At 40.4% G+C, this 23,614-nt stretch overlaps 1 protein-coding gene and 1 pseudogene across 1 annotated transcript; both read right to left on the bottom strand.

Moving 5' to 3' along the window:
• Positions 1-2,073: 2,073 nt before the first annotated feature.
• LOC133905683 (uncharacterized) lies at positions 2,074-6,126 on the bottom strand. The gene is made up of 3 exons (XM_062347447.1): positions 5,766-6,126; positions 3,443-5,127; positions 2,074-3,353 (listed from the first exon to the last, which is right to left on the bottom strand). Exons 2-3 carry the CDS (start codon positions 5,085-5,087, stop codon positions 2,467-2,469), a joined length of 2,532 nt encoding a protein of 843 aa, XP_062203431.1. The 5' UTR covers positions 5,088-5,127; positions 5,766-6,126; the 3' UTR covers positions 2,074-2,466.
• A 2,145-nt stretch (positions 6,127-8,271) lies between these two features.
• On the bottom strand, positions 8,272-22,003 carry LOC133906827 (vacuolar protein sorting 38-like; annotated as a pseudogene).
• Positions 22,004-23,614: the final 1,611 nt, after the last annotated feature.

Below are 23,614 nucleotides of genomic sequence, written 5' to 3'. Positions count from 1 at the left end.
CTTCACACACCTCATGAAGACCCTGAATAATCTTCTACGGTGTATGCTCTGAATTAAGCTGACCACGTCTTATCCACATGATAAGAACACCTAGGCTCGGCTTTTCTCTCCCCTTCCTAATCCTGTTCTCCCAATTAACAATGCTCCTCAACTCTTCTTTCCTTCCGTGTATCCTCTCAATTGTCTGGTATGCTTGTCCAATCTTGCAATGCCAGTCAAGCTGTTTTATATGTTTATCCATTTCAATTTCACATCTGTGTTTGTGTTGAGTACATTTGGAAGCAATTCTTCAATGTACATATTTCTGGTTGGTTTCTAGTCATCTGAAAACCGGCAAACTCCACTTAAGGCTTATTTATTTTAGCTTTAAATTATGATAATCCAGTCCAGTGTATAAAGTCTGTGAAAACTTCTCATCAGATTATGGATTGTAGGATTTTATAGTAAAACCTTTTGTTTTTGCTTCTGGTGCTAAAATCTATAATCAAAATAAAAAAACAAACATGCCTTATGAACCAACTTCTAAAAAATTTGGAATTGTTAAACGCCGGCCTGGAAGCTAGACAGTCCCTTCGAGTAATTAAACATATTATGCCTGCATTGCGATACTATTTCCTCCAATCCGCCGGCCCATAGTTTGTCAAATATAATTCGTGCAGAAACAGCATTATCTATCTTTGACAAAACAAAAACAAATCTTTTCATGAAGGTTGTCTTCCGGGGATCCACCAGGCTCGCTTTTGGTCCTTGCTGTAAAAAGAGGCGGAAAGAGAGGATGAAATGAGCATGCAACATCTAAAGACTACGGTCATAGAGATCTTCGTCAAGCATTGGCTACTAATAGACTATACGATTAAGTTTTCTTTCAGTCATTTGGAACTTATGAACTATTGTTATTTGTTGCCTTTTTTATTTCCTATGTTTGAAACTCGTAATAATAGATAGCTGAGTGTATGCTTCATGCAGGGAGGCAGGAAAAAGGACGTTCCTTTAAAAAAAAAAATCGTGCAACAACACGGGTGTTGTATGTACCACGCGCACACAAACTGGCCTTGTTCGAAACTTCACCAGCACAAAAGTGTGCGACGATACATAAACAAGATTGTGAAATAGAAAAGCACGCACGCTAGACGGTCAACATATATAACTATAAGCACGCATGCATTGCATATTTGCATGTGGTGCACGGCTGCACGCGATCGACCAAGGAAACTGTCGTTTCAGGGTCCATGTGCACTAGAATAAGCTACTACATGCCTATGCACGCATGCTTCAAGTTTGAACCAAACCAAATTAAACAGTTGGTCAGGCCAATATAATATGCCTCTGCATTTTTTTAATTCAGGTTCCACCACAGAAATGGACTACCTATATAAACTCGTTTCGGTTTGTTTTCGTCTTCTTCCTGTCACAACTGTAAGGAAGCGGCCTGCCCACAGCCAGGCATCGTGTTTTCTTTTTTTGGTTTTCTGAAACAACAACTGCATGTGGCACACACAGTTCGAAACATATGGAAATGGACAGATTATAAGGTTGCAACGCAACTCATAGTATAATAGAACCCGACCAGATGTATTCCAGACACACGGAGGCTAGTCAGTTCAGATGCCATCTTAGTTAGTGTTTGGTTGAAGAGTGAGGTGGGATGGGATGATTCCATTCATATATTTAGGGATGGAATGGGATGGTTCGGAATTAGATGTTTGTTTGGTGGGTGGGATGGAACGAGTCCATTTTAGATTTCGAGCCCACCGTCAGTGACCCGTCCCAAGTGGGATGGCTGCGTTCAACCTTTTTTTTGGAACGGATCTGTCCCGAATCTTTGAAGAATATTCTCTGATTCAGAACCATTCCATCCCACTGAACTCCAACCAAACAGCTCAAAAACGGGATGAAACCGCTCCGTCCCACCCCGTCCCACAAACCAAACACTACCTTAATTTTAGTTTTAAGTCCTGCAGGCCTGCACAGCGATGCTGTCATGCACAGCGCGCTGCACGATATGAGCATGCTGTGCAGCAATGCTACAGTTCACATATATGTAGGTGTCATTTGTTAACGCAAAGACTTCTTTTATCGGCTTGTTGTGTTGTGCCCCCACAGGCAATAGTAACTCAATTACAGATTAATCCAACATGTCATCTCTTGGAATTTCATAATACTATATCAGTAAAATAGTATGAAACAGACGAATAACGTTCAAGCACAAACTCTCGGAGTCCGCAGAAAAAACTAGACATCCATCATCCATGCTACTAGGAAAAGAACGCCGTATAAACAAAGCAATAAGAGAGAGAACCAAAGACGAACATAGCCATGTAGATCTGTTGCGCTCCAGAGTCTTTTTTGACAGTCAGGAGTATTCTCTGGTTCTCTGGGAGATGATTTATAAGGATTGTTTTAGTTCCAATTTCTCGCATAGATGCTAAAAAAAGAACTCCAGAAGACCAGAAGTAGCATCACAATTCACAACCCTTCAACTGGATGCCCTTGACCAGCAGTATATTCGGCCCTTTCAGGTGAATCTTTGAGCTCAGTCACCTTAGAGCCACTATCTGATGTGTCATCAGTGTTCCCAGTTTTGGCCTCGATAACATGTAGTCCTAAGTTTAGTTCCGCTGAATTTAGATTTACTTCGCCATCTTCAGACATCTTCATTTCATCATGGCCGTTGCCTAACTGTCTGAAAGCAAAACTGATATGTTCCATAGTCTTCGATTCAAGAACTAGCACGTCAGAAGTAGACTCTCCTTCATCCTGACCAAACATGTGCTCTGGACTTAGAGGCATCTGCGCCTGCGCCTCTTCTTCCAGTTGCTTGAATAGTGAGTTCATCTCTTCAACTGAGCTTGCTTTTAGAACAGGAAGCTCACCATCTTCAGTCAGCAGCTCATTTGGCTTGGCTTCAATCTTCACGGGCACGGCCATTGGCTCGTCAAGAGTACAATCTGAAGAATGCTCATCTTTGATTGGCAGTTCAGATGTATGCCCATTTTCTGCAGGTAATGCTTCACATGGTCTGTTTTGAATCAACTCATTATCACAAGTGGAGTCAGAAGCAGCACATGGCAGTGTTTCTTCATTGAGCTGTGCAATTTGTGAATTCAACTCTTCAACTGAACTTGCTTCAATGAAATGCATCCCACAGTCTGAAGATAATGTGGCACGAAACTCATCTTCAAGTTTAACTGTCAAGGGTTGACATATACTGGACTCTGAAATGGACTGCACTAGTACTTCCTCCATGCGACACTTAAACAATGAGTTAACTTCACTGATTGAGTCTGCTTCAACAATATGTTGCTCAAAATTATTTTCTTTGGATACAGGACACGATGTCAATTGCTCACTACCTGCACAACATAAGCCTCAATTGAGCAAATGTTTCAGAAAGGTAAATTGCATTACATCTGTTATAATGTGAAAAAATGAACAATTTTACCTGCACAAACCGAATCCTTTGTTTCTGAAGTGCTGGATTTGGATTTCTGGACATAAAATGAAGTCGTGCCATCGCTAGAATCAGTGTTTTTAGTGCCTTCATTACTTCCATAATTTACTTCCAACACACAAGCATCTGAAATTGCTGAGCTTAGTATTTTAATTTCTTCACCTATACATGCTTCCAGTGAACCGAACAACTTGCCATTGTTCCCTGTTTGCTCAGAATCGCTGTCTGAGTGACTATCACAAGCATTTTTTCCACCAAGTTCAGGCTTTTCTGGCTTTATGCCATTGTGTTGCAGATGAGTAGACTGCCGTGCGTATAAGTTCCCATGCTTTCTATGCTGAGCTGATGGAAAGTATGAGCGAGGAGTCCAAGTTTCCCGCAATTGCCTGTCATGGTCCACTATTTGGTCGAATGGAATATCAAATGGTTTTCTCCAGGGAAGGAGAACAGATGGTGCTGAATCAGGAATTTGTGGTAACTCCACTATTTCCTCTGAAACGTTTGAAGGGTCAAACGGAATAATACGCCTTGTTGTGGAAATGGAGGGAACCTGAACACGGAAGCGTGACACCTCCTCCATTTTCTGAATTGCATCAGCAGCTTGCATGTCCATTAACCATTTGTCTAGTTCAAACTTCAGAATATTCTTTGCTCTTCGCCGCTCCATCAAACTCTCCAAGTTACCATTCTTTTCCGAATTCGAAGAGCTTGGAGCGGTAACATCCTTCCAGTTATTTCCATCATCTTTCTTCTGTTCTGCTCCATCTTCATTTGAGCTAAGGTCACCATCCTCCCCAGAGTCATCTTCGTCATCATCTGATGAAGAGTTCAAGTTTTCTCTGAAGGTTGAGGAAGGGTGACCAGTCCCCAAGTTTGCAGGTGGGTTCAACTCATCGAGCATCGGAAAAATGTCAGTGATTGATGCATCCGAAGAACTCTCAGTAAGGTCAGATTCAGAATCAGAACAAGGATCCTGCCTCATAACAGGTTGCCAACATGAGCTCATGAGTTCACCAAACTGATACTGATTTTTCACTTCATTGTTACCCCTCTCAGCATTGGTGCTCTCAAATTCTTGCAGCTCAACCTTCTCGCAGGTTTCCTTGATATACTCTTCTCTTTCCACAATGGCTTTGCTCTTGGAAAATTCAGAAGATTCTGCATAAACGGTAGTATCAGCCGACACCGATACGACATTTTCTTCATCGCAATGAGTGACATGCACAATGCCATCAGAAGTTCTCTCGTCAGCGTAGACAATTTGACTTTCAAATCTCTTCGCCGTGTGCGCCTTGACATCAACATTCTCAACCCCCTCGATTGAACAGTCAGTAATGGAAATATAAGATTTAGGGGATAAATTTTGCTGCTTCTCCAGTGTTTCCTCTCCAATCACAGGAGCACTTGGTTCACCATAACTCAAAAGTGCTCCAAGAAGAAGTGCAGTTAACAGGAACACCGGAGAGGAAGACAACAGGAACCTGAATAGAGAAGGGCAAATTTGGTGTACGAACAGCAACAAAATGCCAGCTCCAAGTACTACAGGATAATCACAAGCAGATTGATAGCCAAGTCTGATAGAAGAATGCATTGCTGTCTTGATGTGGGATAGAAGATTGTTCGTATTGAAAGCCATACTTATCGCTGTGGATTGAGTCCTGATACAAAAACCTAACCTGGTAACAGGAAGAAGGAAGCAGATCAGTACTATAGAAATAGTTAAAAAAGTATAGTAATTTAATCATGTGAAACAAATCAATCCCATGATATGAGGTGGTCAAGTGACTCAAGTCATCATCATTTCAGTCACAGATTAAGAGAAATCGGATTAATGTTTTTATGTGATTTTTTCTGGTTGGAAAACTATTATTCTCTGCCGTCGAACATTGAAAACATGGTCGGGAAATCGACATCTCTACTGCCCAACATTGTGCAGCAATGAGGAATGGAAAGGCACTGCTTAGAAAGACGAACATATCATCGGTACCAAAAGTGACTAATTTTGTCAGATACCCAATCCTTCAGCAGATAGCACGAAATTCATTTCTGAATCCACCAGCACCCTTGAGTTACATGTGTCTAAGAGTAACCCAAACGAGAGGAAAACAACAGTAAATTTTAGTAAACAAAAGAACAGAAAATGAAGCAAATTTGCAGATCAAATCAACACCATGACATTACGCAGACGGAAACAAAGAGCTACGGTAACACGAAGGTTTCACTCAGAAGAATCCAACAATGCCACTCAAGAGAAGAGCAGCACAGCGCAAGAAACAGAATTCACGGCACAAGAACTGGGAAATGACAAACGCACCTGCCGCAACTTGACGAGAGGCAGGCAGCAGCAAGAGCCAGAATCCTTCAAATGTCTCTCACGAATGCAGCAACAGGTGACGGGATGGGCGGATGGGGAAAGCAAGGGGGGTGGAGAGGGGAAGAAGCGATGGGTAGGGAGGGAATAAAGCAAGGAAGCAGGCACGAAGCTGCAGTGCAGTGCCTCCTCTTTCTCTTCTTCTCTTCTCGGAGGATTCTTTGCTTTGGAGCAGCAGCACCGCCACCTTAAGTACCAGCAAAAATGCTTTGCCGGCACGGAAAGGCGACGATGGCCTGATGGCAATGTCTGTACTGCGAGAAAGAAAGAGAGGTGGTGTTCTCAGCTGCAGGGGAAAGGGAAAGGGAAAGGGAAAGTGCAAGGCAATCATAGTGTCCCTTGATCCATAGCTGTCGTGCTCATCTCTCCTCGTCTGTTCCAAACAGTCTCCCCCTTGGCATCTGACATGGCTCTGCCTGCTCCCGCAACTGTGGAGCTTGCAGTGGTAGTTAAGAGTTTGGACCATACCGTACAGCTCCATAGCTAAGACAATAAGGTTTCCCCATTTTCCGCCATTGTGCGACAATGCTTTACTGGCAACAAGCCTGACCACTTACCTTCATAAAAGCTGCGAGATCAAACTCCGAACAGTTGTGACCGAGATGGGCAAGAAGGTCTCCCATTTCCGTTTTATATTGGAGCTTACACCATCCATTCGAGCTATTCGCATGGAGAGGCAGAAAGTCTTGTTAATTTCTGTAACTACATGTACATATACAGCGAGGAACCATTTTTCATTTCTTTTCAATCTGTACCCAGATGGTACAATAATGGCGCAGCAGCATGTGGTCACCTTTCCCTGTGGGGTAAGGGTGGGGCGTGCTGTATGTGCTATATAAATCAAATCAGTGCTTGCTAGATCAACAACCATAAATGATAAAAAAGATTAAAGGGAGGGAAAAGGAATAATTGAACAACTCAGCTCCCGATTTTACTGATCTGCTGTGCATGGTACAAAGAAACATCGCTAGCTTGGGAATTGCGGACCTCCGGATGGTCGGCATTGCGCTTCGCCTACGATGGCTATGATGGCAAAGGGGATCCGTCTAGACCTTGGGCCACCCTTCCTCTGCGCCATGAGCGTGCTGTCCAAACCCTCTTCGACGCTTCAGTCACCTTTGTCGTCGGCAATGGGAACGCGACATTGTTCTAGAAAGATGCATGGCTTGACGGCCGCTCAATCCATGCCTTAGCCCCTGACCTCTTACTCCGCGTCTCTGTTGCCTGCAGACGCCGCAAGACCGTCCGCGAGGCCTTGTCTGATCATCGGCAGATTCGGAATATCATTGGCTCCTTATCCTTCCCTGCTTTGTCTCAATACCTTGCTCTTTGCTCTCGGCTGCAGCAAGTTATTCTCACTGGGGAGGACGATCGCGCTATTTGGAAATGGAACTCAGCTGGTGTATACATTGCTCATTTGGCGTACAAAGTCCTCTTCTATGGATCCACGTGGTTCGCTGCTGGTTCTCTCCTTGGGAAAGCTTGGGCGCCAACAAAAGTGAAGTTTTTCGGTTGGCTCGGGATGCACGACCACTTGTGGACTGCCGCTCACCGGAAACGCTTTGGTCTGCAGTTGGACGATCTTTGCACCCACTGTTCACAGGGATCCGAGACTGTGGACCGTCTTCTTCTTCACTGCGTGCTGGCCCGCTACCTTTGGTGGCGGGTGCTGGGGACCTCTACCTCGGTCGACGAGCTTGGTTTCTTTGACTGGTGGGCCGGTTTGCGTGCTCATGTTGCCACCAGCCTTAGGTAAGGTCTTGACTCCCTAATTCTCCTCAACGCATGGCGTATTTGGCTATTGCGTAATGATATCATCTTCAATGGACTCCGTGCCTCCTTCGACGCCCTTACGGCTAAGATATGGGAGGACGCTGCTTGTTGGTGCGTGACCGGAGCTACGAATTTGGCCACCCTCTGTGACCGGCTGCGCACCTTCGGCTCAGTGTTCTAAGACCAGCTGCTCTGTCTCGTCGCCTCTGGTCGTTTCTTAATTAGTTTCTGACCGCCATAACTTTGTAATTCTCCTGGTTTCCGTTTCTTTCTTTTGACCTTTTGCGGTTGCAGTGTACCTTAAACCTCTGTTTCTTCTCCTTAATTCAATGATGCGCAGCTCTCCTACGTATTGGAGAAAAAAAAACATCGCTAGCTCGTCCGTCAAAAGTTACCAAGTTTACACTACTAATACGGAACACACAGAACACCAGCAAGTCTGGCCAGAACAAGCAGCTATACTTGCCACTAATGTCTCATTTATCATCCACGTCTTTTCTGTACACCTGGAAGTGAGAACAATTTACACCATGTTGATTTACTCATTTACATGAACATATCAGCACAGAAAAACATAGAATATTCTGTGTCATAAGGGAAAAAAGTGTGCCTGTTAAAAATTGGCACCAACTGCATCTGCACTAAACTCACTTTGAACTCAAAAATTGTTTTAGGGTCACATCAATAAACTAGAAATGTATTGTTGCGACTGGATGATCGTTGTCAGCTGCTTGAGGTTAGCTAATACATGTCTCGGGCCAAAACTTTCTGCACCAATGTAATTCAGAACTTGTTCAATATCCTGCCAGGAAACCACACGCGATAGGTTAATGTCTGAAATGAACAATGCCAAAAAGGGATGGAATAAAAAAGAACACCTGTGGGAGTTTTGATAGCCACATATTTCAGGCTACAATAATCAAATAAAAATTTTGGCTTGAAAATATGGAACAACTCTACATTTATCAATTGCAGGTCGGGTACTTCTAGGAAAAGGACACCCAGTAAGTTATTATTGTCACAATTTTAGGTTCCATGCTGCAAAATTATTTGTTGGGTTATTTGTTTCACGCAGCTTCATTTGTGAAAGAGTATGAAGAAGATAGGTGAAGACTCGGCTGGTTATATAGATGTTAGATGTACATAGAGCTAAACTAGGTAAGAGATGAGATATACAAGGTAAGTGATCAACCTCTCTAAACTAAGAAACTATAGCTGTACTTTCTATACATACAAAACCCTAATAGGAAACTACAACTGTAATATTTTGAACTTATGAAAATATTTTGATATTTTGGAAATAAAATATAACTCAGATGAATTCAAATAAAATCCAAATGAGCTCAAATAAAATCCAATAAGATCTAGAGAAAAATAATAAAACCTAAATGCCTATTTTCAGCATGAATGCATTCAAACAATTATAACCTAATTCAAATTTGAATTTGAATTTAGAAAATAGGATTTTTTTCCTATTCTAATTATTTAATCTATAATCTAATCTTGAAAATTTTTAGAAATGTGAGAAATCCGAAAATCAGGGTGTGACAATAAATTGTCAGTGGTGAATTTGCAAACAGAAATAAGATTGGTAATGAGATTGGGGAAACCAGAACATTAGACAGAGTGAGAGGCTTGGCTACGAAAAATTCAACACGACCGGAAGCTGTGACGGGAAGCATAGAGCTGTTACCGACAACGACATGTGTTCTAGCTTTTGGGGGTGGAAAGAGGTAGGAGAGGTTACCCAGGTCGACGAACAAGTGGGAGGAGGCACCTAGGTCCATGAACCAGGGTGCCTGCTATTGCACAGACATGGCATTCATGGCTTAGACGAGGGAGGCCTGATCTCATGACAGTGTTGAAGTATTTGGGATGTTGTACACGCCAGGTGTGGCAAAGGCGTGCTACACGCTGGGAGCCTGAGTTCGAGGTTCGAGGATGCCTTGGTTGGCCCCAGGCCACATGGCGTCCCAGGGCTAAGTGGAGGGAGGGGCGCTAGAGCCACATGCGCCATTGTCGTTGTTGTCGCCGCCGCCACACTGGTTGTTCTTATTCTTGTTCCTCTTGCTGCTGCTGCTGTTCTTGCTCCCAATGGTGGGTGGAGGAGTTCCTGGTGCCAGTGCCGTAGCCAGTTGAGTGGCTGGAGTTACCGACGGGTTTGGTGCTGGTGGTGGCCACCAATACCTTGGAGGAGCCGGCAGGCGCCACAATCTTGAGGTTTGCTTCCTCAAGAAGGAGGAGAGAGCATGCTTCGAGGAATGTCGTGAAGGGCGTCTTGGTCTTGATGATGGTGGCAATGTTGCAGAAGGGGTCTAACAGACCGTGCAACATGGTGAGGACAAGAGTGTCCTCGTACACCTTCTGCTCGAGGTTGGCGATGGCGTTGGCAAAGTACTTCAGGCGCTGGGAGTAGACCAGAATGGTCTAGTCACCCCGAGCCTAGTTGCGGAATTCGGCCTCAAGGGAGAGGGCGCGTGTCGTCCTGTTGTCGCGGAACAATCCCTCCATACTGGTCTAGATGGCGTGCGCAGAAGCACCAGGCATGATGACGATGGAGGATCTCCTCAGAGATGGACACGTAAAGAAGGGAGAGGACAGCGTAGTTGGTCGACTCCCAAGCAGAGATGGTGTCACTGGTCTCTGGTTTGGTGTTCAGCTTGGGGGAGGATCCATCGATGTGGCCCTTGGCACCAAACTTGCCGACGAGAACTTGAAACAATTCACACCATTAAGAGTAGTTTGATGGGTGAAGCTCGAGTGAAAAGGGGATGTGTGTACGCACATTTATGGTGGAGAGGGTGGAAGCTTGTGTATTGGCCATGGTGAGGCGGTTCTGTGCCATGGGGGTTGTGCTGGTGCTAGGGGAGAGGGGGTTTCTGCGCCGACCTGCAGGAGAGGCACGCACAGTGGGCGTCGTCCTGGTGGATGGCACAGGAGAGGAATGGGGGATTTCCTAGTCTGATGCCATGAAAGAGTAGGAAGATGGGGAAATACTTGGCTTGTTTATTCCCATATAGCCGATTGGCCTATATAGATGTACAAAGAGCTAAACTAGGTAAGAAATGAGCCATATAGGAAACTACCGCTGTACTTTCTATGCATACAAAGCCCTAATAGGGTGAGTGGCAGCTGGGGGTGAGAGGGCCGGCTTGGGCCTATCAGCTTGGCTAGATGGGCTAGATAGGATAGATATTTTAACAATTTGTACTCATTCGCCTACTCAAGTACCAAAACACATATTGGTCTATTTGAAGCTAAATCCAGATTCAAGAGGATTAACAAAAAGACATAGGCATGACTTTATTTCAAACCATATTTGATTGCACTAAAAAAAATTCTACCTTATAGTGAGGCAAATTCTCAGATTAGGCAAACATGGCGACAAAAGAAAAACATGTATATTATCTCTTTATTTTACATCATCCTGATTCTATGATCAACAGCATCGCTAAAAAACAATAGCCAATGTTAAGTGCTCACTTTGCATTAAATAAATACCCAAATAGCAAGGAGACCAACCTTGTTCAACAAGAATATTGCATATGCTGATCTTGTTGTCTCTTGACCATAAAAAAAACAGAGGGAATTCCATTGTCCTCAAGCTAGTGCCCGGAGGGACATAATTTACTACAGAGTTTATAGATGATAGCTCAACTAAAGGCACATGATCAAGAACATATGATTGTGAACCTCCAAAGCGAAAAGGATATTGAAGAGGAACATTGAGATATGATGCAATGAGGGAGACAACCTATGATTCAAAACAAATAAACAATTAGGTTTATTATTATAAAATAGTACAAAGTGAAGAACAATATTTAGTTACATGTCCACCTAATCTGAATATCTCTTTGTTCTAGAACTGGTTAAACTATAAACCAATAAAATTTCAACATCCTCTAGAAAAGAAAGTAGAAATACCAAATTAATGGTGAAGTCAATTTTCATTTGATAATAAATTAATTATCAATCAAATTTTTAGATTATACATATATGTGTAGCATATCCTAGAATAGTAGCAGAATTCTGAAACTCTGTCTTATCACTGAAGTAGCCGGTCTTTTTCACAGAAAACTTTGATAACTGTAGACCCAATATGGCCAAAGATTTGTTTTGGGAGCCACTTGGCAACATTGATTCATCATTGCCTGAAGATTTTCTATAGCATTTAAGCTTTGACCAAAACACCATCTCGGATGAAGAGTCTTAAGATAGATGAACTAGTAGCATTAGTTTTAGAGAACTAAGTCTCTATCCATTAATTCTGACAAAAACATTTAAGTCTTCATGATTTGCATGCCTTATCCAATATCTTTAGATGAATTTTTCAAGCAAGCTACTCCCTCTATTTCACTATATTTGTCCATAGCCCACCGTACACACTAACCAAGAAAGCAATAGGCCTAAGAAATAGTTAATGTAAAATGACCATTCATACCCCTATTAAATGACATGATACAACCATTTTTTCTCTTTCAAAATTAAAAGTATTTAATTAGGGGTAGAGAGTAGAAATATTGCAATAACTATGATCTTGATTTCCTCAATGGACAAACATTTGAAATGTTTTCTCCCGAGGCCATAGACAAATACAGTGAAACTGAGGGAGTAGTGAATTAGCAGCAATAGTTTACTATACCAAAAAATTGTACCATCAACTTGGGTGACCTTTATTACCAATTGTACTGTTTTGCAACTAGAAAATCATTACTAAGTAGGGATGAGCATGGATCGATCCATGGGTATCCGTTCAACTTAACTAACTAACTAGATAGATTGTCTAGTTAGATCTATCAAGTTAGTTAATTAAGTTGAACTAGAGTGGTTCAATTGATAGATCTATGCCCATCCCTAATTACCAGACATGCAATTAGCTAACCACAATATTGTATTGTAGCTTAGTAAAAGGTTCAATACTCCTATCTTTTACAATGAACGCTTTAGCACTTTCTTTGTTAACAACTGTAATCCTGTGTCCACATTATAATTATTATTTGGCAATCATCTGGCCTTCTCATTTTTCAAATAAGGTCTGCTGTCGTACACCAATAATACGATATTTTTATTTTAGAATTTTATAGCAAGCATGAATACACAACTGAAAAACCATGAAAATTGAAATCCGGAAAATGACATACTTGTTTCGATGATGCTGGACGTTAAGCCAGTCTTGTGATCTGGACATTGTTCATCCGAAGGCCTAACATGATATATTTGGGCAACTTGCGTTATCATATATTGATGTCTCATCCACAACTTTTGTTCCAGATTTTTAAGGCATATAACACCATTTTCCACTGACAACAATCTATTAGCTTCCTATAACCACAAAATAAAATATTTTGGCAGCGTCATATCAAGTTTGAATGCATAGAAAAATCTTTCTTTCCTAGAATCAACATCCTGAGAACCCAAATGCATCAAGCAACACATTCAAAAGAAGAATACATCTAATGCAAGTTTAGATAAATATGTTAACAAAATAATTATTACTTATATAATCACCATTTGTTTGTACTCAAAAGTTTCTCAAGGGAAATAATTGGTACAATACCCTACATACTTCTGTAGCGTTTGATTTTGGCATTGAGGAGTATTCTTAGAGCTCAAAAGGGAAATAAAATGAAAATGATCAGCACTCAATGATCTCATTGATACAGGTCTTTCAACTTCTATCACGGAAAAAAGGGGCAATGTAAAGAAATATACTTTTCAATCAGAACTTTCATGTGTAGGGTACTTGTGGTTTGAACAGAAGCTTATTACAGAACAGACACAAAAACTTAGTGAACTGCAGTTATATCATATCAGTATCTAGGAACTGGTATAGTCCATAATGAAAGTAAAATGTGCAACCATTTCTTCATGTCCCATACCTCTAGTTTACTGCGTGTTACACCAAGAGTTTTGCTTGCCACTGACAATGGTCTAATCTTGACACAAAACTGCTCCCTTTGATCCTTGACATCCTCAGATAATTTCTTCATGCACATTTTGAAAGCCCCCATACGATCAGCGTGCTCTTGCAGTCTCTGCCTCATTTCAGCCAACTCATTGTCCTGCTGAAGAAACACCCTTCTTTCTTATGCACAAAGACATTAAAACTAGAAATCAAACACCCAGAATGACTCCATAGGTACAATTCAACCAATCATATGGCTTGTATCATAAAGAATAGGAAATGTGGGTTCCCTTGTTATCGCATTCCATGCAAAGTTAAAGGTAGGGAAACGAATCACAGAAATCTTTCCGATTCCGAACCTAATGGCACCGGACATCCGAGTATCGTATGTAATGGAAAGCTAAAGTGCGCAAGATCCAAATCCGACCAAGTCACTACGAATTGAGCAAGGAGCGCCACCTGGATCAACAAAGCTTATCAATTACCTCCAGTTCGGAGTCAAGGCGCACGGTGAGGTCCCTAGCAGCTTGGAGTGCGATGGAGAGGCTCTAGAGGCACGCGAGCTCCTGCTGCAGGTCTTCTCAGTGGAAGACCTCGGGCGCATGGGCCCCCTCAACCTTGCTGGCTGGCAGGAGCACCTAACCGTTGTCCTACAGCGGGGGCGGGGGAGGATCAGGTGCGACGGACGACGATCTCGAGTCCTCCATGTCCACCAGTGGGGGATCATGTTCGTGGGTGGGGACTGGGGAGTGAGTACGCCATGGTCATGGGTGGTCGGTGCTGGTCCTAGGTCTTATAGGGTTTGGGGGTGTCACGGAGCAGGAGATGATTCTCTTTGCCTTCTTCTTCCTCACTGGTGACTGCGGGATTCTCCTTCTTTGGTTTTGGGGTTGAGTCGAGTGGAATGGATTTTTTTAGAAACGAGGTCACTTTATTCATTAACACAAAAGGATAACCAAGGTCTAATGATGATTACCATCTAGCAAACGAGCGTTCCTAGCAAGTTGATGCGCTTTTTTATTAGAATTTCTTTCTCCATGAATAAAAATGGTTTTCAGGAAGGAGGATCGCTGATTTTCAATCTCCCTCAGGACAGAGCTATATTGCTAGTGGCTTCCTTCATTAATGTCATGCACCATATTGGCTGCATCCGATGAGATGCAAAGCTTCTTAACATCCAAGTCTAGCGCGAGAGATAAGGTTTGGTGACATATCATTGACTCTAAGGTAGTTGGGTCGTTTATATCTCTAAATTCTACAACAAAGAGTCCAAATGAACACTACATGAGTGGAATGGAATGATGCAGGTCGTTCATCTCACAGAACGTAGACCCACGGCCCATATTCACTGGATCAGGGACTAGATTTACCAACCGTTTTACCCCAAATTCATGTAAAAAAGGGTCTAGCACTTCAAAATGAACCAATACCTGATTGTCACTTTACTGTACTCTAACACCTCCGACACCCAAAACCCTTATCCTAACCTAGCCAGAGCAGGTCCCGTCAAGAAGGGGCCATCCTCAGCACAAATCTTAATGCATATCAGGCAAACTCAGAATCGGTTGCTACAAGAGGGCTAGCTAGAATGCTCAGGGTGAGATTTCGCAACCATTTCCGGTGGACGTTGTCGATCGGATTCATCATCGCAAGCACGAAAACTGCAATTCGTTGGCTGCAGCATTCACATTTGACGTGACATAGTTGCGTTGCATGTATGCCATCTGTTTGGCCTTTTGTCAAGTTCACGGGAACATAAGAGAAGAGACAACCTGCAATCACGGGTCAGTCCCACTAATCCTAGCTACGCCTAGGACAAGTATAGACAAGGATTCTAAGTATTCTGTCTCTTCAGAAATAGTAAATATATATATATTTTTAAATTAAATTTTATGTATTTTAATTAATATTTCATTAAATTATAAAAATATCTAGTGTATAAAAATTATATAAATATATTCATAATTCAAATTAATTTCGCACTATATAAGTTTTGTAGGTATAAATGATATATTTTATAAGAAAATATTAATCAAAATACCATTTCGAAGATCGAGTTAAAAAAATATATTTACTATTTTTGAACGGATAAAATATTAATCCATGGTATTTCTAAATAGTAATAAAAATAACTCATACAACGTATAATCTATAAAAGTTGTATGTAAGACTCCTATTTAATAATATAAACATCAATAACCGCTTATACAATGATGTAGACACAAGCAAAGTGTCTAATATATAGATAGGATTTCTCTCTCCGGCTCTTCTCTTTTCTACATCATCCAAAATGTCATGTGTATCCGTTATAGACAGCTGGCATCGTCCCTTGTGCAGCCGAAGAGGAAGGAACCGGCCATTTGACCTCATCTTATTTTCTTTCCGGTTCCCCGCGCTCTCCTGCAACCTTGTGTTCATCAGTTCATGCATGCATGTCACCCTCACCTCAACAACACGCGTGTCTCGTTCTTGTATACACTTGTGTGGTTACAGTAAGTTGCTGCATTTTACTGACTGCTATGACACATCATGGATTCATGACTCGTATGCCTGCCCTGGCGTCTCATTCAGGAGGTCTTAATAAGGACTCCCCTCCTTATTAAGACTGGCACAACGAAGTCTTCCTTACTTTTGATTTCAAGAGTCCAAAAGGACTCCATTGGATCCACCACAGACCATCAATCTTCTTAGCTCCTTCCATCTATCCACAAGATCTCACCTTCTTATCTTAGGTTTGCTCTTATATATCTCACCAAGGTGGGTTTTTTTTTCCCAATAATAAGTGACGTACCCGTCGATAGCCATACGTATGTGATGACCTCGTTAATCTTCATGCTCTGTATCTCCGGTCTTCAATAGATGTTGTGTGAGTGTTTACATGTGGAAGTGTAAATGTGTATGTATTGTACTGGGTTTCTCATAAAAAGAAAGAATGCTATATCAAAACTTGGCATTTCTCTACGCATGGGTCCAGCCAGAGTCTTGCATGGTTTTATATATGAACCCCGGCCATATCATCTCAGCTCCACAACTTTTAGGAAGAGGAAGAAGTGCTTGTAATGTAAGATTATTGCATGCAAGAGTTAAAGTAATCCCACAATTTGAATCCCCTCATAAACGTATTTCAACTCAATTTGAACCCACCTCAAAAAGTAGGAGTAGGATCATTCATCAGTGCAACACAATTAGTCAAAGCATTATTCAAGTTCTCATTTTCTCGAAAAGAAAATATTAATTGGGAAACAATTAACGAAGCAGACATGCTTAGTTAAGTAAGAAAGATTGAAAGAAAGAAAGGAAGGGAGGAATAGTTGAGTCCAAGATAGGGTTTGAAAAATCATTGAAAACTATTCGATATTCGCGAATATTGGCCAATTCAGTCCACATTGCATTTAGATATCGACCGGTTTTCGAATTTAAATAAAAAAATTCACAAAAATACTAGAGACAATTCTAAGACCTTATGTGATTTTTTTTTTCAAAAATAATGTCGTTTGCGCATCATATTTCATGGAGACAAAGTTTGAAAAAATTGCTGAAATGGGTTGTATGAACATGATGATTGGGCCCATCACGTTAAGAAAGAGTTTAACATGTAAACACATATTTTTTTATGTAGGAAATATCTTAAGAGTATCTTTAAAATTGGTTTCACTTTATTTAGAGTTTTATTAATATCTCCAAGACTTTTACAAAGTTCACAAGCATAAAGTGAATATGCTAATAAAAGTGGTTTCACTAATTTTGGAGATGTGATGAGTTAGTTATGAATTAATCTAGTTGTAATACATTTACACAATCATGTATATTACAATAATTATTTCATAAATTCATGTATTTTTAAAAGACATAGGATCATGTAAGAAGACCAACAAATTAGTCTCATGATTTTTACATTAGCAAAAAAAATTGGCTATGCATTTAACTAGATTTACCAAATATATTTTCTCACAGTTTTGTGAACCCTGTCCAAACGAACAGACGAATCCATGTGCTCGAAGAATGCACGAGTAAGTAAAAAAAAAAAAGTGAGCCCACGTACTCTGATTCGGTCAAGCCTGCAAAGGAAGGACCTGTCGACCTGACATTATACTAGGGGATTAGCGCGTTTACTTCACGTCTATTTTTTTTGACAGAATATGATAAAAGAAAACTAAAAAATTAGGTTCATTAATTTTGGACATCTCAATATTTATTTATAAATTTATCAATATTTAACACATTCATTTAATAATGAGAAAAACATTGATACTTCATACGTACACATAATTTTAACATGTACACGATAGTAATACGAACCTAACTAAATTTGTTTCATATTATTTTTAAGTTTTAGATATTTTTCTATGTATTTTAGATTATTTCAGCCGATTTATCAATATAACTATGATTACTTTTGCTATTTTCTAGAATTTCAAAAAACAATTATGTATACATCCACATATGTATATATATACACACACTTATACATATATATATGTACATATATACTTATACATATGTATATATTATGATATACATACATATACGTGGGACTTCTATATACAGTAGCTACAGTAACTTAATCCTATAATTACTCCAAATATTGGCTCTTTAGTATATGTAATAGACTAGACCCCGGCCAAAAGGGTCACGTCGTACCAAACCATTTTCACACTGCCAACAACATGTATTGTAGCTGGCTGGCAGATGAAAGGATCGGCTATTTTGTTCGATCAAGCATGTAGTATATATTCAGGCTAATGTAGTGCGACATCTATGAAATTGTTCGGATTGAAATAAACATAAGTGGAAGCAATTTATTTTAATTTGCGAGTAAATCAATGCAAGTTTTGTGGTGCTGTGCTTGATTTTCTAGGTAAGATCATTGAAAGCGCATGCTGCACGCATTCTTATACTCAATCTGTTTCAAAATATATGACTATTAGGATTAAACAAATCAAACTTTGTAAATTTTAACCAAACATTGGTCAAATTTTGCATATGTTTTTTTGACATGTACAAAAGATGTATTAATAGATTCGTATTTCACATATATATTAATAAGATATTGATTTCATAGCATTATTACTATAGAAATGGTCATCAGTGCCGACTCAAAAACGCTATCAGTCGATTTTTGAACCGGCAATGATAATGAGTATCAGTGCCAACTGTTTGTTATAAACCGACACTGATAATCAATATCAGTGTTGATTCTTTGTTACGAAATGACATTGATACTGATTGTCAATGCTTGTTTCAGTTCTCATTCATCCAGGAAACCGTATAGATAACAAGCACATATACATTTCACTCAGAATTCAATCACAAATAACAAGCATATATACAGATATTTTACTCATAAACAGATATTTCAATCACGATAAACTCAAATACATTAATTCAAACTACAAGTATTTCTAAAATTACATCAAGGACCATTACGTACATAGTTTATATCTAAAATTTCAACTCCAAATATTACATCAAAATGGTTCAGTGTATAAATAAGCATACTAGCCGTTACTTTAAATGAAAGTTCTGTTGGACTTTCGTAGATAACAAAATAATTGCTATCACACCGAAACTCAAGGAATGACTGATACTTTTATTCACGAACCTTCATGCATTACGGGCCCAGCACTGTGTACCCCTAGTGCTATGCAAGAAGAGGTAAGATTGAAGCCAAGCTACGATCCATCCACATCTAAGTATTTCAGTAAAAATCCAATAGGCAAAGAGCAGCAACATAGAGAAAATTTTTAATATTATTGAAATAATCCTAACTACAAGCTATAGATTCATGTCACCAACCATTTTAGCTGCATATAACCATGAGAGCCTAGAAATCATTGCAAGCGCATCCTCATTTTGTTCAAGTGTTTTCAATTTTAAATAGTTGTAATCCAGAAATATATATCCAAGTTACAGGTAAACCGATTGTAGAAGCGTATAGACAACAGATCTTTCAGCTATAAGCTTTTGGTCTGTTTTGGAGCTAGATGCTGTTAAAATTATATATACTTATTTAGGTACTACAACCTTAAAAGAGATAGTGATCTTAATTTTATTGTTCTCAGCCAATGTGATCGTCACCACAGGTGGGGTGTCACCAATGTTCGTAATAATATCATGTAGCCATTGTAGTCGAGGAAGCATCTATATCAATCAGCATACCAGTTTCTGAATTTAATCGTGTCAAAATTTGTTAACTGTGAACTACAATATTAACTGATCTTCTTATAATTTCTAGCAAAGGGATTTTCATCATTGAGCATGCAGATGTACCTGAGACAAGTCACAGATACATCTACATGCCCAGAAAAAACACTAATACCAAATCAATCGACTCATTTGAAGTTTAAGTCAAAATTGGCTTCAAATAATAACTACCATAGAGGTTTAGGATTTAGTAACTCAAATTTGATAAAAATAGTGCAACAACATGTGAATAATGACTCAACGATGGTCTTCAGCGTCTTTGAATTACCATTAACCATATGTTACTATACCATCTTTAAGAAACCAGAACCCTATAAAACATCTCACAAATTATCATCATTGGTCTAAGAACAAGGCAACACAACTTTGAATTACCATTAGCCATATATTGTTGCACCATCTTTAAGAACCCAAAACCCTAGGAAACATCTCTAAGAATAAGGCAGCACAACTAAATTACTAATACAAATTTTAGGACCTAAATTGGCTAACTAAAATTGCTGACTACAATTTACTAACTAAAATTGCTAACTGTAATTGGAGACCTAGAATTTGATAACTAACCCATGTGTTTCGTGGCCCTTTCGGGTAGGGCATAGATACGTCATTCAGGATCTGAAAGTGCATCTAGTCTCTCTAAGTGAGTTTTGATGATTGACGACAAACAATTAAGGGACCAATATGTTTAATGAGCTTTTGAATAGGTAAAAGTCCCAATGATGAAAGCTAGACGACGTTGGCGATCCCAAAAATAAAGAAAGAAGATAGCACATGGTTATTCCTATATCTATAGTAATTTATTATGAAATGAGTATAGGAATACCGTACTATTAAGAGTGATGCAGCATTGAAGACTTTGTTTTGAACTTAGTGCTCAAAGTTAACCCCTAGATGAGAGACACATTTCACAGTCACGTCACTTGTTTTTTTTTAAAAAAAAGTTCTGTTGATATCGGAATCAACTGGAGTGTCCGGTGGTTTAAAAATCTCAGCGCTCGGGATGGTTTCGACTTAATTGAAAGTTCCAATGTTGTTGGTTGGAAGTTCCGATGTGTGCCGGAGTGTCCGGTGTAGTTAAATTTCTAGTACTCGGGAAGTTCTCGGCTTGATCGGAAGTTCCGATGATTTTAATCGGAAGTTACGATGTGAGCCGGTGTGTCCGATATGTTTAAATCTATGGAGCTCGAAAAGTTCTCGCTTGAATCAGAAGTTTCAATGTTTTAGATCAGAAGTTCCGATATGTGTATATCCCCAGTTCTTGGTTTGAGTAGAGCTAATGAATGTAGTTACCTTGCACTGATCGGAAGTTCCGATCATAAAATAAGAAGTTCTGATGTGGGTTGAAAAAGTGCATAACGGCTAGTTTTTTAGAGTACCCTATAAATACTCCTTCTCTCACACCTCTTCGGGTTGCTGGTGCTTTGACAAGTTAGAATCTCTCCAGAGCCCCAAAGTTCAACTCTCCACTCCCCTAGCTTTGTGCTACATCTTGTGAAAGGGTTTTGAGTGAGAGATCTAGTGAAAGTGGATTGATTTTATCTTTGAGCACTAGGATTCATCTCCAAGTGTTCTTCGTGCCCATTTGTTACTCTTGGAGATTAATGTCTCCTAGACGACTAGGAGTGACTCACGAGCCACCGAATCACTTGTGGTGCGCTGTGAGAGTTTGTGAAGGCTGGATTCCACCTCCGAAAGGGAATGAATACCAAGTGAAGCCGAGGAGTGTTTTGTGTAACCTCGCGAGGAAAAAGGTTGAAAGAGACCTAGCTCAAGTGCGACTGAGCCCCTTAACGGAGATGTAGGATCCCCTCAAGGATCCGAACTTCGGGAACAAATTCGTGGCGTCTCCCCTCTGTGGTTATTTATCTCCTTTTATGTGTTTGCGAGCAATTCAGTTAATATCTTGAGTTAGACTTTGTGCTTGGTAGTACTTCTCCAAATTGAATAGTATATTATTATGTTGCATCTTGCATTTCATAGTTTAACTCATTGTTGCTCATAGATTTAGCTTTGTTCTATATTCATGCAAATCGGAAGTTCCGATATTGTATATCAGAAGTTCCGATGTAAGTTGGAACATCTGATCATTTAGATCGGAATATCTGATATTAATTTCTGTTGTGCTATTCTATTTTAATTATTTGAAAAAGGGCCTATTCACCCCCCTAGGTCATATCTCGATGCTTCAGGATTTGGAGGCCGAGAGTGCGAGGGAGGTCACCCGATCATGGATGACTAGATAGGATGCAGCGGCCGCCTCCATGCTGCTTGGATCTACGCCCTCCACCTCCACTGTCATTGTTGCTCGCCATGGGGACGTCGAGGAGGCGACAAGGAGGAGGAGGCAGTGGTCCAGCACGCGAAGAGGAGGAGGAGGCGGTGGCCTAGCGTGCGATGAGGAAGAGGCGGCAAGCCAACGCGCGAAGAGGATGAGGAGACGGGGGCGGGTCGACGCGCGACAAGGAGGAAGCGGCGGGCTGGGGCATGACGAGGAAGAGGCAACGAGGAGGAGACGGTGGGCCAATGCATGAAGAGGATGAGGAGGCGACGATCCACTGCGCGACATAGAGGAGGCAATGGTCCGGGGCGCGCGACAAGGAGGAGTCAGTGGGTAGGGGCGCCATGGGAAGAGAAAGAGAGTGGAGGCATGGAGATGACTATGGGGTACTGATATGTAGGAAGTAATATCAGTGCCAATTGATATCTACAACTGACACTGATAAAAAGTATCAGTACCGGCTCATGATTACCATTCGGCACTGAAGTATCAGTACCGGTTTTTCATAAGAACCGACATTGATACTGATGACTAGGCCAGAATCAGTATTGATAAAGTATTAGCGTTGGTTTATAACTTCTCGCGCTCATTTAATGATTGAGTCGGGATCGAACCGGCACTGATATACCCTTTAAAAAGAAACAAAGTATGACAGTTTGACTTATGGGGTATGGTCAATGCTACCAATACAATTTAATATGTATCAACTGACGCAATATAGCGCGTCATCCTTGAGGATTAATCTAGGACTGATGATGGAGCTTGCGCATCAAATTAATTATATATGTTGAATTACAACTTACAAGCCGTTAAAAAATACGGTCAAAACCTTGGATTAATTGCTGAGCATATATTGCGTCCACCATGCATCTTTGAATGAAATTGACACGCAATGCAAATCCTACTGCTCTGTCCAAGAATACAAGACGTATTATATTTTGGAAAGTCAAATTTATATATTTTGATTAATAATTAATTAAATTATAAATATGTTTAGTGTATAAATATTATATAATTAGATTTATATTCCGAAATACTTCCTTATTATTGGTTTTGTAGCTATAAATGTTATATTTTATATGAAAACAATGGTCAAAGTCTAATTTTGAAGATCAGGCCATAATAAAATACGTATTGTATTTTTGGATTGATTTGCTAGTTGATCAGATTTGTTCTCGTGGCATGCAATAATTAATCTGAACCGTCAAAATGGAGTATATTGTGTATCCGGCAGCCACTAGCTAGTACTTATTTGAGTAAATTGGTTTGCACGTCATGTCGTAGGGGCGAGATCTGCAGTGGCATGTGGTCCCAAATTTGAATTTGACCAAAGCTAACCATTCACACAAGCTAATCAATCACCAGGCCAAACCTAGCACACATGTTTGCATGCGTTTGCATTTTGAAGTCCAAAACAAATTAAAACTAGCTAGATGGATGCACTCAACAGAGACAGCAGGTACACATCAAGGGTAAAATCTTTAAGTATTCACGTTTCATGTACGTCAGCCGACTGAAAATAGCCTGACATACCGTTGATGGTGCCGACAACGAGTTAGTGGTGGAGGGGTTTTCTTTTACTGGTGTTAGAGGGATGGACTTGGGAGGCGGCCAGTCCGGTGGTGGCGATAG

The sequence above is a fragment of the Phragmites australis genome, chromosome 23 (genome assembly GCF_958298935.1).
Source record: "Phragmites australis chromosome 23, lpPhrAust1.1, whole genome shotgun sequence".
In the NCBI taxonomy this organism is placed as follows: domain Eukaryota; kingdom Viridiplantae; phylum Streptophyta; class Magnoliopsida; order Poales; family Poaceae; genus Phragmites; species Phragmites australis.
Note: the sequence above shows the minus strand (reverse complement) of the source record. Positions and strands in the feature narration are given on the sequence as shown.